This window comes from Squalius cephalus, assembly GCF_949319135.1.
Source record: "Squalius cephalus genome assembly, chromosome: 19".
NCBI lineage: Eukaryota > Metazoa > Chordata > Actinopteri > Cypriniformes > Leuciscidae > Squalius > Squalius cephalus.
This window is the reverse complement of record NC_137140.1, coordinates 22,654,169-22,670,346: the sequence shown is the minus strand read 5'-3', so window position 1 is coordinate 22,670,346 and position 16,178 is coordinate 22,654,169. Positions and strand designations below refer to the sequence as shown.

Genomic DNA, 16,178 nt, shown 5'->3' with positions numbered 1-16,178 from the left:
GTTTGTTTTTAATCATCAGGGAAAGCTTTTACACAGTTATAATCTCAGCGTCATGGCACCAGGGCTGTTAACACTTTGAATCTGAACTTCTCCAAAATTGGAGGATCAATATTTAAAAGCAATTACTCAATGTTACTCTTGCTGAATATCAGTGGTGCCCCCTTGTGCACGTTCACCATGTCCATGTTAATGGCTCCTCCTGCTAGAGAGAGAGAGAGAGAGAGAGAGAGAGAGAGAGAGACACGGAGCTCAGCACAGGGGGGAGCTGTCCGAAAAAACACACACCAACAACACCCCGAATAAGAAAAACTGCCTAGGGTTGGTGTCCTTTTTCGGCGTAGACGGGTGATTTGACTTGTTTCAGACCAGAGATTTGTGTAAATGCTAATAACACCAGAATAAGGTTCGAGGGAAGCGTATTTTTTCTGGGTAAAGTCACCTCGCCAAATGAACTCCGTCAGAGCGAGCAGCAGGAGACCCAGGCGAGTGTCGAGGCCGCGCCCGGTGCAGCCGGAAAGAAACAACGCAGAAAGAGGTAAGACGGGGACCTTTTATTCAACAACGCTTCAATGTTGTGCCGTGTCGTATACGGTATTTAATCTATCTGACCCGACACGGCCACTCCGAAGCCGCACGGCCTGATTAAAAGGGCTTGTGTGCAGAGCGTCGAGGCGCATATACATATAGGCCAGGCCGCGCTTTGTTTGGGCTTCACGAGCCCGAATCGTAAACGGCTAGCTTTCAACGTAACTTACTCGTCACCTTTCCTGTTTAACTTTAAACCTAGAAACAAGATAACACGGTAAATGTTAATTTATGTCTGGTATAAGTTATATGTCGTGGGTTATAGGTGGAAGAGAGACATGAGAAGTGGATTTAAGCAGGAAAATCTGCGCTGCGTAGCTGTAGTATTCAGTGTTGAGCTGCCGTTGATAGCATTGTCAATTTACATCAAATACTAACACAGTTGCTGATTTCCACACCGCATTAATGTCTACAACTGCATTGTTTATTTGGGTTTCGTTAGCTTTGAATGCAGTGGCTGTGAAGTTAACTGTTTACACTGCTAGGTAGCACGCTAGCTAACGTAAGTAGCTGCGCACTTGAGCTCACAGCGAGAAAACGGGGTAAGATAAAGGCTGTCTTTGCTCTTTTGTCGGGGATATGTGCATGGTGGAACATTTTTCATACGGATAGTTATTTTTGTTGGTTTGGTTTGTAAATGCTATGCACATAGCCCTGGGTTCTGCTGATGAAGGTGCTTCTGCGATGATCAATCAGAAACCTTTGTTTCCACGTTTAGCTGGGTTACAGACCCCCCACTGACAGACTTTCTGGTATTCTTTAAAAAAAATCCATTGACAAAGTGTTAATGCGTTAGGTTTTCATGCTCTTTCAGTATGTATTAGGGTTTATTGGTTCATTTTAGACCAGTAGTGATCAGTGCATTTTGACTACCTCAATGTTTACATTTGTTCTGATGTTTGCAGTTACTGTCTATTTCAATTAGAACATCAGCCTAAGCGATGCATTGACTTGAGTGTACAGACCATTCATATTCTCAAAGTTAATATTAATATAACCTTTACACTAAAAAGAACCCAATGTTGTTGTTTTTTTTAACACACACCATAGTAATACTAGGATATTACCACCTGATAGCATCAACGTATCACTGTCAACATATTCCTTAGTTAGGGTAGTTGGGCTTTTAGAAAGGAGAATGATGTAATATCTGTGTATTTGTATTACATAAGGGTGTGATGTTATGCTCTTAAGTTCTTATTTGGGTACACATTTTGTTAAAATCTGTGCATGCTGTTTTTGGTGAAAAGGAAGAGCATCTTCTCCATACTGCTTTGTTTTTAGACGTTTTGGATGTGGACACTGACTAGATGCATATGTAGGCACAAGGCAGGCAGAGAGACTGACCAGAGCCTTGGCTGAACAGATAAGGATTTTCTTTTCTGTTGATATTTTGCCCTGATGTACTTTTTGTTGCCTTGCCGTCTTGTCTGTGAAGTCTGCTACCGATGGACCAGTCAGCTGTGAGTTGCCATAAAATTCGTGACAGTTTAGAGAGTCAAGCTTTAGCTGCTCTTCTCATCTTTCACTTTTGGATGTTGTCTCCAGGTACCAATTGTGCTGTAGGGAAGGACAGACCGTAAGGCTCTCAGGTGATCAGTACACCAGGTATTGACAGGTAGGTAGGTAAGTCATTTGCAGCTGAATAAAGATTAGCAGTCGTTTTTACCGTAGTTTTCTTGGTTTATGGATAACATATAATGGTGTTTACATTTGCAAAACCAATTGTATGAAGAAGGTTAAGGCATTTAGGATTTTTACTCCTTAAATGCGTTAAGATGTGGAAAAGCAAGCCTTCTGGAAGTATGGAAATTCAGAGTTTTGCACCGATGTGTGATGTTCTTACCAACTGATGGGCAAAGGTCTTGTCTGCACTGCTATGCTTTTGGAGAAAGCCAGCATTTTTATTTGACTATTTTCCTTGAGAGAATGGGTCTGTTTTGTTCCTGCAGGCACATTTTGCAATGTTCACTGCAAACATGGAAATCAGGAGTTTGTGGTGGAACTTGGGGTCTGAGCTTGTGCAGGGCAGGTTGAGATATGTTTTGCTGAATGGATTGTTTTCTTTTTCTTTCTATGCCCTCTGTAGATGAGGACATCCCTGCAGATATGGTTGCAGAAGAATCTGGTCCAGGAGCTCAAAACAGTCCATACCAACTCCGTAGAAAGTCCCTGTTGCCTAAACGAACCGTGTGTCCCACAAAAAACAGTATGGAGGTAAAGATTTTGCACTTTTGAGATAAAACTAACCCTGTTTAGTTTGCACTTTTGACAGAGATAGCCTTACTAAAGTTGTTTGAATCAGTTTAAAAAGTCAATGTCTGATCTGTGCGATACAGGGAGCCTCCACTTCAGCCACAGAAAATTTCGGTCACAGAGCTAAACGTGCAAGAGTGTCGGGAAAATCCCAGGACCTGCCAGGTGAGTGAAGAGTTGTGGTCTCGATCATTAAGTGCATCATTATTAAAAGTTTTGTTCCTTATCAAAGGACTATTGCTATTAATTACATGTGCTTTGCAAGCAGTTTGCTTTATATATTTTTTTTCCCTGTTGACAATGTTTCAGCTGCCCCTGCGGAGCAGTATCTCCAAGAGAAGCTTCCGGATGAGGTCGTTCTGAAGATCTTCTCCTACCTGCTGGAGCAGGACTTGTGCCAGGCTGCCTGCGTATGCAAGCGTTTCAGTGAGCTTGCAAATGACCCCATTCTCTGGTGAGAATTTACATACTGACAATAGAATGATTTGCAGAAGTACATTAATTACTTTCATTGGAGTATGGAAGAAAATGTTAAGGGCAGTGTCATGCTGTAAGTGGGATACTAATGATCCAGTAGATTGAGACAACCAGCGCATTGTCGCAATGTCCTTAAAAAGTAATGTTATGATGATCATGACAGGGAAACTGCACTAATAGAGGTGGTTTGCAAAAAATATAAGAATATAAGAGTGTAATGCTTTTACACCAGACATTTCTAACATCTAATCTTGACAGAATTGTCTCTTGAGGTCTTGTTTGCAGCTTACACAATAGAACAGTATAAACTACCGTTCAAATGTTTGAGGTCTGTATGATTTTTTTTAATGTCTTTGAAAAAGTCTCTTATGATCACCAATGCTGCATTATTTGATCATTGTGAAATATTTTTTACAGGTTAGAATAATTTTCTATTTTAATATATTTTTAAACATAATATATTTCTGTGATGGCAAAGCTGATTTTCCCACAGCCATTATTCCAGTCTTCAGTGTCACATGATCCTTCAGAAATCATTCTAATTTGTTGATTTTGTTCTTGAGAAACATTTCTTATCAACGTTGACATCAGTTGTGGAAACCGTAATCTCTTTTTCAGGATATTTTGATCAATAGAATTTTTTTTTTGTAACCATGTTAGAGTGATTAATTTTAATGCATCCTTGCTAAATAAAATAATTTTTTGGAAAATAAATAAATAAATTGAACAGTAGTGTTTAAGCTCAGCACTGACCTGAAATTGATATCAAAATGCTTATCAGCCACCATAATGTTTTGTTAGTGGAGGATTGGTTCAGTTATTACCTTTTCCATAAGGTTATATCTTTAGTGATTGTTTTGCCTGTTTGTACGTCTTACAGGAAAAGACTATACATGGAGGTGTTTGAGTACACGCGACCCATGATGCATCCAGAGCCGGGGAAGTTCTACCAGATCAACCCGGAAGAGTATGAGCAACCAAACCCATGGAAAGAGAGCTTTCAGCAGTTGGTATGAGAGCTTGCATTTCTATTTTCCTCTTTAAATCAGGATGGATGTGAATGCTTAGATGATTTTTCCAGTCTGATGCATTTTGCTTGTGATTTGTCAGAGTAATAATGATATTCACTCTTCGAAAGTTAATAAAGTGACTAAGGCCACATTTGCACCATGTTAACTGTCCATCTTGGGTAAACCAATCAAAAATGTTAAATACAGGTGCAAAAAATGAAATATTCATTAAGTCTTTGCTTTTTCTTTTCCACAGTATAAAGGAGCACATGTAAAGCCTGGTTTTGCAGAACACTTTTATAGTAATCCAGCCAGATACAAAGGCAGAGAGAATATGTTGGTATGGATCGTTGGCTTCAGCAATTACAATTTTTTTTTTGAAGAAGAAGAAAGTTCAATAAACGCACTGAGGCATTTTCAGCTTCATTGTAATGACAGCGCTTTTCTGGTTTTCAGTATTATGACACCATTGAGGATGCACTTGGAGGGGTGCAAGAGGCTCATTTTGATGGCCTGATATTTGTGCATTCTGGCATTTACACAGATGAATGGATCTACATCGAATCCCCCATCACAATGATTGGCGCAGGTGAATCTGATGACCCTGTTTTTGTTACCTATATCCTTTAACTTTAAATCTTGAAAATAACATCAAATGTTTAACCTTGCATACTTTGACTAAAGTCACTAACACCCCTGTTTTCTTTCCTTTCAGCCTCAGGGAAGGTAGCTGACAAGGTTGTCATTGAAAACACTAGAGATTCAACGTTTGTGTTTATGGAGGGATCTGAAGATGCATATGTGGGCTACATGACCATCAGGGTGAGTAACAGTTTTTACAGCTTTTTCTCTTTAGCTCATTGCATGGTGTCTTTTAGATAATAATGCTGGCTCATTTCTAATTCACCCTTAAAGGGGACATATCATGCTAAATCCACTTTTTTAGCCCTTAAATGCATTTTGTTGTATATTTGGAGTGTTTAGAAGTACAGAAAAGTTGAAATTATTCTCTTCAGGTGCTTCGTTGATATCTTTATATTCTGTTTTGGCCTTATTTTTCAACCTGTTCCGATTTTTCTGTTATCTATGACGTTTTGTGAACTATTACGTCACAGTATTTGCAGCGGAACTCCAGCCCAACACTTCGAGCAATCCGCCATTTTTATTTCTCGCTGCAATTTTGTAGTCCAAGCTCAAAGATGCAGAAGTTACGAGAGGGTAAGTTAAAATGTTCGGTTGTTGGATGTAGTAACCCACATGCTTCATTACACCGTCTAATGTAGATGAACTGCCTCGCTTGCGACAGGGCGCATGTTTAACTGAAAGAGCGAGCAGAGAGAGAGAGACCCGGTCGCGCGCAGGCACTCTCTCTCTCTTCGGAGCCAGGCGAAAATGTAAACAAGACACCGTCTCCAAACTAGACGCTGTCTTGCTCTCTCTCCCTCGCACATATTAATCAAAATAAATCGACACGGTGGTAAAAGGTCGGAAGACCAAAGTTTCATGTGTAAATACAGTAACACACCATTGCGATACATCCATATGAAGACGTTGTTCTGCAGGTTCGTCGTCTTCATTTTCATCTCGCTCCGGCTCCGACTCTGGCTCGAACATGTAAGGCTGGCTGGATAAGTCTTCCGTTGTTGACATTTTGTTAATAACGTGTGAATAAAAAGTTTCTGTGCCGCTAGATAATCGTATCTCTGCTATCAAACTACAAAAATGGCCGAACGGGGTGGAGTTGAACCGAGTGTCACCTCTGCATCCTGGAGAGGGGGCGGGGTATAAAGTGTCTCAATTGTATTTAAAGAGACCGCACCAAAACGAGTTGCTCTCAGACTCACATCAGAAAAGGGGCCTGTGGAGCTATAATAATGAGGAATTCAGACCCAAGCATTGCAGTTCCGCTTTATATAGACTACAAATGTATGATTTATATGTAAAAAGGAACGATTTAAAAGCATGATATGTCTCCTTTAATGCTTTTGATCAGAGGTTGCAGCAAATCATGTTTTTGAGTGATTGTAATATTGCTTTTTTTGCTTCAGTTCAACCCTGATGATAAGTCAGCACAGCACCATAATGCTCACCACTGTTTGGAGATCACGGTTAACTGCAGCCCCAATATCGACCACTGCGTTATCCGCAGCACCTGCACAGGTAAGCTTCATTTACACTACCATCTGCTTCCCTAGCATAATACACTTCTGTTCAAAAGTTTAAACCATTCTAAATATACTGATAAGAAATGAATGCTGACATTTCTTATCAATTATGAAAACTAGGGCTGTCATGATTCCTCGATTAAATTCAAGTACTTGATTTTTAAAAATCCTTGATTGCAATTTACCCATGTCAAGTTACCGCCAAAATACCAATATCATGCATTTGGTAATGCACATGAAGTCTGACTCGCTTTGTGTTTCATAGCGTTTTTGTTGCACTGTTGTCATTTACATGCGTGGAGCGCATCTCAAACTCAATCTCTGCAAATGCTGTGAGTTTGGGTCTCTTATAACAATGCAATATGCGCCATTTCATCAGATTTGTAAGGTAAATCATTTATAAACCTACGCCATCACAGGAGAATACATCAACATCTTTCTAAATATGCTAACTGTTCATCGCAATTATATACGTTTAAAGCCGTATATAAAAAAACTCTCGCTTTGAGTTTGCATGTTTTAATGTCCACATATTCTTGTTAAAGAAATTGCAGTGACTGTATCATTTCTATCATAAAGAACTGGCCCAATATTAAGTGGACATTTTAATGCCAATATTAAACTAGGATTTGACACATGCTCTAAAGTGTGACAACAACAATGATCACCAGGCCTTTGGCGCCCTCTTCAGGCATTTGTTATAATACATAATGCATTATGAAGATAGCAATGTGCTGAAACATTTGCTCCTGTTCATTTGTTTTTAATTAACTTTGCACTTTTTGCACTGCGCAATCCAGAAAGAAAAAAAAAGTTTTGCTAGACTTCTGTAGTCTACTAAATTTAGTGTGCGGCCGGCCAGCCACCTTCTTGTTCGTTTTTTAGAATACATAATGGACATAGGTTGATTGCTAAAATACATAATGTAATATACAAACATATTAGGTGTTGTTCAATAAAACCATTTGATTATTTTTTTTTATACTTTATTTGAAGCAATAATAATTGCTTCATTGTTATTATATGTATTTTAAGTAATTTTAAGGTTATTTTTACTACTGCAAAAAAGTTATCCGATTACTCAATCGTAAAATTAATCGTTAGTGACAGCCCTAATGAAAACAGTGGTGCTGCTCAATATTTCTGTGGAAACCGTTATACTTTTTTTCATCAGTGTTTATTTGAAATAGAAATCTATAAATGTCTTTTTTGTCCATCCTTGCTGAATAAAATGTATTAATTTAAAAGAAAAAAATAGTACTGACTCTAATCATTTGAATGGTACTATATAGCCTGTCTATTCTGTGTAACTAGGCATCATGGATGGATGCTTACTTCATATCTAAATGCTTTGTGGCACGATTGTTTTGCTCCTCAGCCTGATGTTTGTTTCATTAACATGACGCATTAAGAAGAAGTCCTTTTTACATGCATTCAGTTAATTTGGCAGAAATTCATTTGACTTGAAATGCATTCAAACTTAGTATACATTTTATCAGTATATGTGTTCTCTGAGAATTGATTTCATGACCTTGCTGTTAGTGGCATATTTTAGCAGTTGATGAATGAGAAATTTTATCTGTGTGATTGAGGTCCTTTCTCTGTCTGCGCAGTGGGATCAGCAGTGTGTGTAAGTGGTCAGGGTGCCGGACCTACCATTAAACACTGCAACATAAGCGATTGTGAAAACGTTGGACTGTACATCACTGATCATGCACAGGTAGGAACCTGCATTAAATGAACTGTTCAAAATGGAAATTGTCATTGTTTACTCATCCTCATGTCGTTTTAAGATTGTATGCTGTTAAGTTTCTCACACAACTGTTTTCCATACAAAAGGATCACACTGACCTTTCAGTCAAGCCACAAACAGGGAAGAAAACATTTAAAGCTTCTTAAAAGTGATTCATATGACTCGTGCACCATATTATAACAGCTGCCAACTCTCACGCATTCACCGTGAGACTCACGCAATTGTCACTTTTCACACGCTCTCACGCCACACCATTTTCTCACGCACAGAAAAATCGCGAAGCAAAGAGGACTTCTTTTTTTAACCTTATTTTTTTACTACCAGCTGATAGTGCTCTCTGTATGTTTACAGCATTAGGTGAGTTTTTTTTTTCTTGAGAAATTAACGCCTATCTTGTGTACCTAATATTTATCCAAATGAGTCAATATTAAATCAAATCACAAGAATTGAATTGAAATCGTGAAATTTGTGTCAAGCAATGATAAAAAAACGTAGCTTACCAGAAATTGTACCATGTAAATATTGTAACATGTTGTCCCTAATCCTAATAAAATTCAGTTTAGTTACTAAAATTTTTTGACAATCACAATACACTTATTGTGATGCAAGATTTTTTTTTTCACATCCCCCCCCCCCCATAATTCTCACTCCAAGCTAAACTGAAAAGTTGGCAGCTATGTTATAAGTCTTCTGAAGCCATATGATACATTTTTATTTTGGCTTGGACTTTTCCTTTTATCTACAGTTACATAGTGATTAAATTACAGATATAAATTGTAGATAATACGGTTGCAGACAAGACTATTGCCTGCTTTACTGACAAATAATTATTAATCACAATAATTGTATTATGTTTTTTTTTTTTTACCTGTGTGCTGTTGTGTTACAGGGTATTTATGAAGATAACGAAATCTCAAACAATGCTCTTGCGGGTATCTGGGTAAAAAACCATGGCAATCCTATCATCAGACGTAATCATATCCACCATGGCAGAGACGTAGGAGTGTTTACCTTTGACCATGGCATGGTAATTGCACCTAATTTTTGTTCAATCAGAGATTTCATCTGATTTGGCAGCAGCCAGTGAGCTGATTTCTGTCTCTGTCTCTGTCTCCCTCTGCAGGGCTACTTTGAGAGCTGTAATATCCATAGGAACAGGATTGCAGGGTTTGAGGTGAAAGCGTATGCCAACCCGACTGTGGTACGCTGTGAGATCCACCACGGCCAAACGGGGGGCATCTATGTTCACGAGAAAGGCCGAGGCCAGTTCATAGAAAACAAAATCTATGCCAATAACTTTGCTGGCGTGTGGATCACCTCCAACAGTGATCCGACAATAAGGTCAGCCTCCCTTGTCCTCACTGCCCTATTAGTATAAATCTATATTGCTATTTTTAGACTTGAAAATAATTTTGTGTATCGATTGTACTGAGCTAAGCACTCGGCACACTGTCAATTGATTGATCCATCTTGTTGATTTATCTATAAAATGAGCTGTCTGCTTTTAATCTAGGGGAAATGCCATCTTCAATGGAAACCAAGGAGGCGTTTACATATTTGGTGATGGGAGGGGCCTCATTGAGGGAAATGATATTTATGGAAATGCCCTGGCTGGCATTCAGATCAGAACGAACAGCTGTCCCATAGTAAGGCACAACAAGATCCATGACGGGCAGCATGGAGGAATCTATGTGGTGAGTGAGCATGCACATGATCTGACTGGCTGTAGTGTAAAGAGTATCTGAAAACCATACCACCAAAAAAAAAGTCACATGATGAATTAAAGTTCATCAGCTACTTTTCCACACGCTGAGAAAGTTAATACTAATATATGAAAGGTGCACAGTGTCATTCACACAAAACACCATCATGGTAACACACAACACTAAAGTAATGCAATAAATATTAATTTAACAACATTAGATGTAACATAAAACCCTAATGTACAAAAACTGATCAGAAAAGAAAAAGAAACTGTTATTTCAACAAAAATGTATCAAATGTGAAGTTTACATTTAAATGTAAGGTTAGATCTAAGGTTATGGAATCTTACCGTTTTTTATCTTAGTATTTTTACAGTATTTTACCGTTAATAACACAATCATTTACAGTGTAGATGGCGATATCGCTTCTTTATTTCAGACATAAACGGCAGCCAAAAAAAAGTTAGGTGCCATGCAAAATGTAACGAGTAATTGCATTACTCATCACAGATGTATTGGAGTAAAGAGTACATACACTTATTAAAAAATGTTGTCAAGTAGAGAGTAAAAGTTGCTCCTATCTTTGATAAACACCAGTAAAACTACAGAGTAGCCAAAAAGTTACTTAAGTACAGTAACTAATTACCTTTACTCAAATACTTTACACCACTGCTGACTGGAATACATTATGGGCTGCTAACAAAAAAATATGCATAGTATGCATTGGTCATAGCATGACTGTCTGTTTCTATTTGTAGCATGAGAAGGGCCAGGGTGTAATAGAAGAGAATGAGGTATACAGCAACACACTGGCCGGAGTGTGGGTGACCACAGGAAGCACGCCAGTACTCCGAAGGAACAGGATACACAGCGGAAAACAGGTATGGAACTTCAAAACTTCTTTTGATAAAATCTAGACTCCATTCTTCCCTGTTAATATTGTTTTGTTTTCTGAAAAGGTTGGGGTGTATTTTTATGACAATGGACATGGTGTACTGGAAGATAATGATATCTACAATCATATGTACTCTGGAGTCCAGATCAGGTAGGGAGGAAGTAATTGAATTTTGGCTTCTTTGGGAAGTATCAGGGGTACAAATAGGTTTTCAAGATTCTTGGTTGTAAAAAAGTCTACTGAATTTGTGTATTGATACCTTCTTTTTTTTTTTTTTTTTTTTTAACAGAACTGGAAGCAATCCGAAAATCAGAAGAAACAAAATTTGGGGTGGACAAAATGGAGGCATCCTTGTTTACAACTCTGGTAAGTTCTTTATCTACTTCCTCTGTCCCCTTTGTCTTTTTACACATTATGAAGCTTGTTTATGAGTAAATTCTTTCCTTAGCCGTAATGCTGTAAATTGTGAGCACAGTTACAGATCTCAGCTGTCATATTGGGATGGCCAGTTGTAAGAGAGGTTTCTGCTTGTTGTTTGTTTAACATAATTTGTTTTTCTATTCGTAGGGCTGGGTTTTATCGAGGACAATGAGATCTTTGATAATGCCATGGCGGGGGTGTGGATTAAGACGGACAGCAACCCCACGCTGCGCAGGAATAAGATCCATGATGGACGGGATGGGGGTATTTGCATATTCAATGGCGGGAGGGGTAAGAATGGATTGGAAAATTTCTTTCTGCTTATGAGTACAGTGCAGGAAATGCTACGCCAGCTGATGGAGACTTAGAAAAATGTAAACAGAACAGATTCCTAGACACGGATCAAGGGTTCTCTTGCGCTAAATCACACAATTAGTGATTTAATCCCCCAATGAAAGCCCTTGTTATTTAAAACTGAGCTTAATCTGTCAAAAAAGCTACCCAATTAATATAATGGATGTACCATGTTTAATCATTATCATAGAAACTAATAGCAATGTCTTTATATGCATATTCAGGGTTGTTGGAAGAGAACGACATCTTCAGGAACGCACAGGCTGGTGTTCTCATCAGCACAAACAGTCACCCGGTGCTGCGGAAGAACCGGATATTTGACGGCTTTGCTGCAGGTCGGTAGAAGGTTTAAGGTCAGAAGTGCGTACATGCTGCCACTGTAGTGGTCTTAAGTCTTATGTAATGGTTATTTTGGTGTGAAATAATTAAAAAGCAGTGCTATTATAATGATTGTGAATAAAACGCATACTGGACATTCTGGAGTTCTTGGAATTGGAATTTGTGTGTGGTTTTTGTGTCATTTTTCTAATATTTAGCCCAAATAACTTGTGCTATTTTTCTAATATTTAGCTCAAATAACACTCTCTCTGTCCCCCACTTTAGGCATTGAAATCACAAACCATGCAACGGCGACTCTGGAAGGCAATCAAATATTCAACAACAGATTTGGAGGCTTATTTCTAGCCTCTGGTGTCAATGTTACAATGAAAGGTAAACGTTATCTTATAAACTCATAACCGACTATCTTTCTCATTTTACCTCAATAATATATATGTATATAGATATGTTAATATAAATCTTTTCCATAACTTTCTAGATAATAAAATCATGAACAATCAGGATGCCATAGAAAAGGCAGTGAGCAGAGGTCAGTGCCTGTACAAGATTTCCAGTTACACCAGCTACCCCATGCACGATTTCTACAGGTAATCAGAAGGCAGGCAACTTGAAGCAGTCTGCTTTGAAAACCAACAGTAATGGTTGTATTTCACCATGTTCCTTTCTCTTCCATTAGGTGTCACACCTGTAACACGACAGACCGTAATGCAATTTGTGTGAATTGTATTAAGAAGTGCCACCAAGGGCATGATGTGGAGTTTATACGGCATGATAGGTCAGTGCAATACTGTGTACCGTGTATTCTCTTATGCTCTCCAAAAATACAGTAAAAACAATAATATTGTGAAATATTCCAATTTCAAGAATAGAAATTGTAACACTGTAAATGCCTTTAACTGTCACTTTTTCCAAAAAGTATTAGTTTAAGTAAAAGCTATAGTTCCTGGTGAATTGCAGAATTACAGTTTTTCTGTAACTTTTAGTGGACTCGTAGATTCTGCTCTAATCCGTTTTATAATCTCTTCCATATAGGTTTTTTTGTGACTGTGGCGCGGGTACATTGTCCAATCCTTGCACATTGGCCGGAGAGCCGACCCATGACACGGACACTCTGTATGACTCGGCACCTCCCATAGAATCCAACACATTACAGCACAACTGAGAGCGAGCTCATCCTTCATCACAGCACCCTGGTCTTTATCTTACCTGCCTACAAATCCAGAGCGCCTGCCATTTCTGGGCCAGAGAGACCTGGTGTGCAAAGTGTGTGTGGATAACAAAAGACGTCAGATGTCAGACTTTGAATTAATCATTTTAAAAGAAACTATCTTTGGAAAGGTGAAATGCAGAACTCTGAAACCGTGTAAAGCTGCCTCAGTACTGTGTGCAGATACTCCCGTATATTGCTAACTGAGAATGCAAGGAGTTCTCTCCACTTCTGCTTGGGAGCGTGATGGATGATTTGGAAGAGTGAAATATTGTGAAGCAATATGTTGACTCAGGATTATGGAGATTATGGAGGTGGGTGCCACAGTGGTGGTGTTTGGGAAGGGAGTAGACTTTATTTGGTCCTTCCAATCGCATAGCCCTACGCTGTGCGCCCTGCCCTGTGCAACTTCAGTTCTATGTGGAGATTCAAGACAAGTTCTGCTGCAGTTTATGTACAGATCTGACCGCGACCGGAGCCACTAGGAGCTACAGATTGCGGTTTCTCAGATTAGAGGCAGAGCCATACCATTATGGCTCCCCCGGCGACTGTTTTTTTTTTTTTTTTTGACAGCAGATGTGCTGAAATATATGTATGATATAAAAAATTAACAAACCAACAAAAAAACCAACAAAAAAAAAAACCAATGTGATTAGCACTTGCTTTTTTATTTTAAATATGTTAATATGTTATTCTGATCTACAAATATGATTTTAATGCTTTCTCATGTAGTTTTATATTTTCAGGCAAAAAAAAAAATCTTACTGTATTTGAATGTCTTTTATTTTATTATATTATTATTATTATTGTTATTAATATTTTTTTGTTAGCACACATTAGGCTTGCTGTAATCATACACATGTCTCAGCATATAAGTTCTTTCTGTGAAAGAGGAATAACAAAGAAAAGATCAGAAAACTAACACTAAATTGTCCTCCAGCATTTTTTTTTTTTTTTTTTTTTTTTTTTCATTTTAATGAGATGACTTCTTTAAAGTTAAATTCTTTTATGTGAGTGATTGATGTGTGGAACTTACGGTTGTGCATTTTCAGAAATGTTTGCAACACCTTTGTTGCTGCCATTATTAGAAAAGGGTTATTTTTGCCTATTGTATATAACTTTCTCATTCTCAAGTTCCCTTTCTTAGTATTTGGAGCTTTCATCTCCAAGCGGTTTGAAGTGTTAACTAAGGGCCCAAAGAATTCTGAAACATGTTTGACCATTAATCTTACACAGAATGTAAAGAAAAGATTTCTATTAAAAAACAATCCCTGAGCATTTTCATTCAGTTAATTTTTGTTCATGTGGTCATAGCATCACTGTTAAAAGTGCATCCTGACTATTTTATTGCATTCTTTTGGGCCCATGGCCTGACTTGTGCCTGTTTTAAGTACGATGCTGATTTTGAAAAGCCTTGCTGGAGTTGGTTATATCAGAGGCCTCTGGCCTCTTTAAAGCTGAGACAAGTATCTCTACAGCCCCATTGTCTTTTTGCCCCTGAAACTCCATCTATGTGTAATGTGGTGACTGTGGCTTCTCATGCAGCCTGAATTTTATGCATGTGTACCATAACATCTAGACTTAATATATTGTGAAGTCTTCAATAACCATTATGTAGATGCTAGTATGAATTTTAAAATGGTTTAATTTCCTAGAAAAGAACAGAAACTGGTCATTTTTAAGAAAATAAACTTTATTAGATCAACTCTGGTTGTGTTTGTTTTTGTTGAATCCTAACAGTACTTTCGACATGCCCTACTATCTGATAAAACTGTAGCCTGTCTTCCTGTCCATAAAACCATGAAAACATCTGTCACTACGGTTGAACAGAATAGTATACTGCCTTCAAGAGCTTGTTAAATACGATTCGATTACAGTTATTATAAGACGATACCACCCTAATTGCAGGTGTCACCTTCCTGTAATATTATAATGCATATACTCGACTTGTGCAAATAACGGAAGCAAGGTCCTCAAAGCAGGTCCTCGCTGTAGGAGACTTTTACAGCGCTGTGCTTTATCTTGTCTGATAAGAATAACTCTTTCCACTATTCCTAGGTAAATATGCACCATAATTACAGGCAAACAACCTGAACCGCATTGACTTTTATTGCAGACATTGCAGTAAATGACTTTTAGCCATTCTATGGCATACTGACACACTCTTAGTTCAAGTATTTGTATTTTTATGCTTCATTCTGTGTTTTTTATACGAAATAATCTATGTTCAAAGGTTGTCTGTTGTCTAAATCTATTAAATAGACATGCTTAGATTTCAGGCTTCAAAGAAACAACTCTTCCTTGGATTGTACTCATCAAAAAAGCCTATAATATGGATACAATTTTGAGAGAGTACTTCTGTAGTTAATATTCCACACTTTAAGTTTGGGTCAGTGTAACTTGAGGTTTTATGTCATTGCCAAATTGGCTGCTTTGCATCTAATACTATCCATACACGTAAAAAATTGTGCTGGCATTATTCAGAGAAACTAAAAACTTGAATTAACGATAAAGTCGTTTCAGATACATGACTGTTAGGTAGTTCAGACTTTTAAGGCCAAATAAATGGAGACGTAGTGTTTGAACGCACATGGCCGTGAACTGCTTATCTACGGAAATGAGTGGAACTGAATTGTATATTAAACTGGATGACTGCAATGTCTGCAATAAAAAGCCAAGTGGTTTCTATAAACGTATTGGCATAACGTAAAAATACATGAATAAATACTTAAACTAAATGGTATTGGTCATGTTTTATAGCAAAATGAAATTAATTAACCTGTGAGATTCATGTTGAGTGTGTCACGTGACCTTTGAGAATGAAGTCAGTAAACTATACGTATCTCCTCTAAACTTTGTCCTCTGCTGAAGACTGGCCCCTTCTTCGGCCCACTTCAATGCCATAAATCAATCATGTGATCACCCAACATGCATGGGGGTTGCATAAACAGCTCATATATTAATGAGGCTACAGTTAACGCACTTTTACTTCTTTCTAATTGCTTAATAAGATA

At 38.0% G+C, this 16,178-nt stretch overlaps 1 protein-coding gene across 1 annotated transcript; it reads left to right on the top strand.

Annotated features, from left to right (window-relative positions):
* Positions 1–213: 213 nt before the first annotated feature.
* On the top strand, positions 214–13,912 carry fbxo11b (F-box protein 11b). Its single transcript, XM_079850683.1, has 22 exons — positions 214–535; positions 2,675–2,802; positions 2,925–3,006; positions 3,151–3,295; positions 4,199–4,328; positions 4,585–4,668; positions 4,785–4,917; positions 5,044–5,150; positions 6,377–6,488; positions 8,107–8,213; positions 9,136–9,273; positions 9,370–9,587; positions 9,760–9,940; positions 10,708–10,830; positions 10,909–10,994; positions 11,134–11,210; positions 11,412–11,555; positions 11,843–11,953; positions 12,222–12,329; positions 12,436–12,544; positions 12,634–12,732; positions 12,990–13,912. The coding sequence occupies exons 1-22, from the start codon at positions 448–450 to the stop codon at positions 13,117–13,119; spliced, it is 2,640 nt and encodes an 879-aa protein (XP_079706809.1). The 5' UTR covers positions 214–447; the 3' UTR covers positions 13,120–13,912.
* The last annotated feature ends 2,266 nt before the right edge of the window (positions 13,913–16,178 follow it).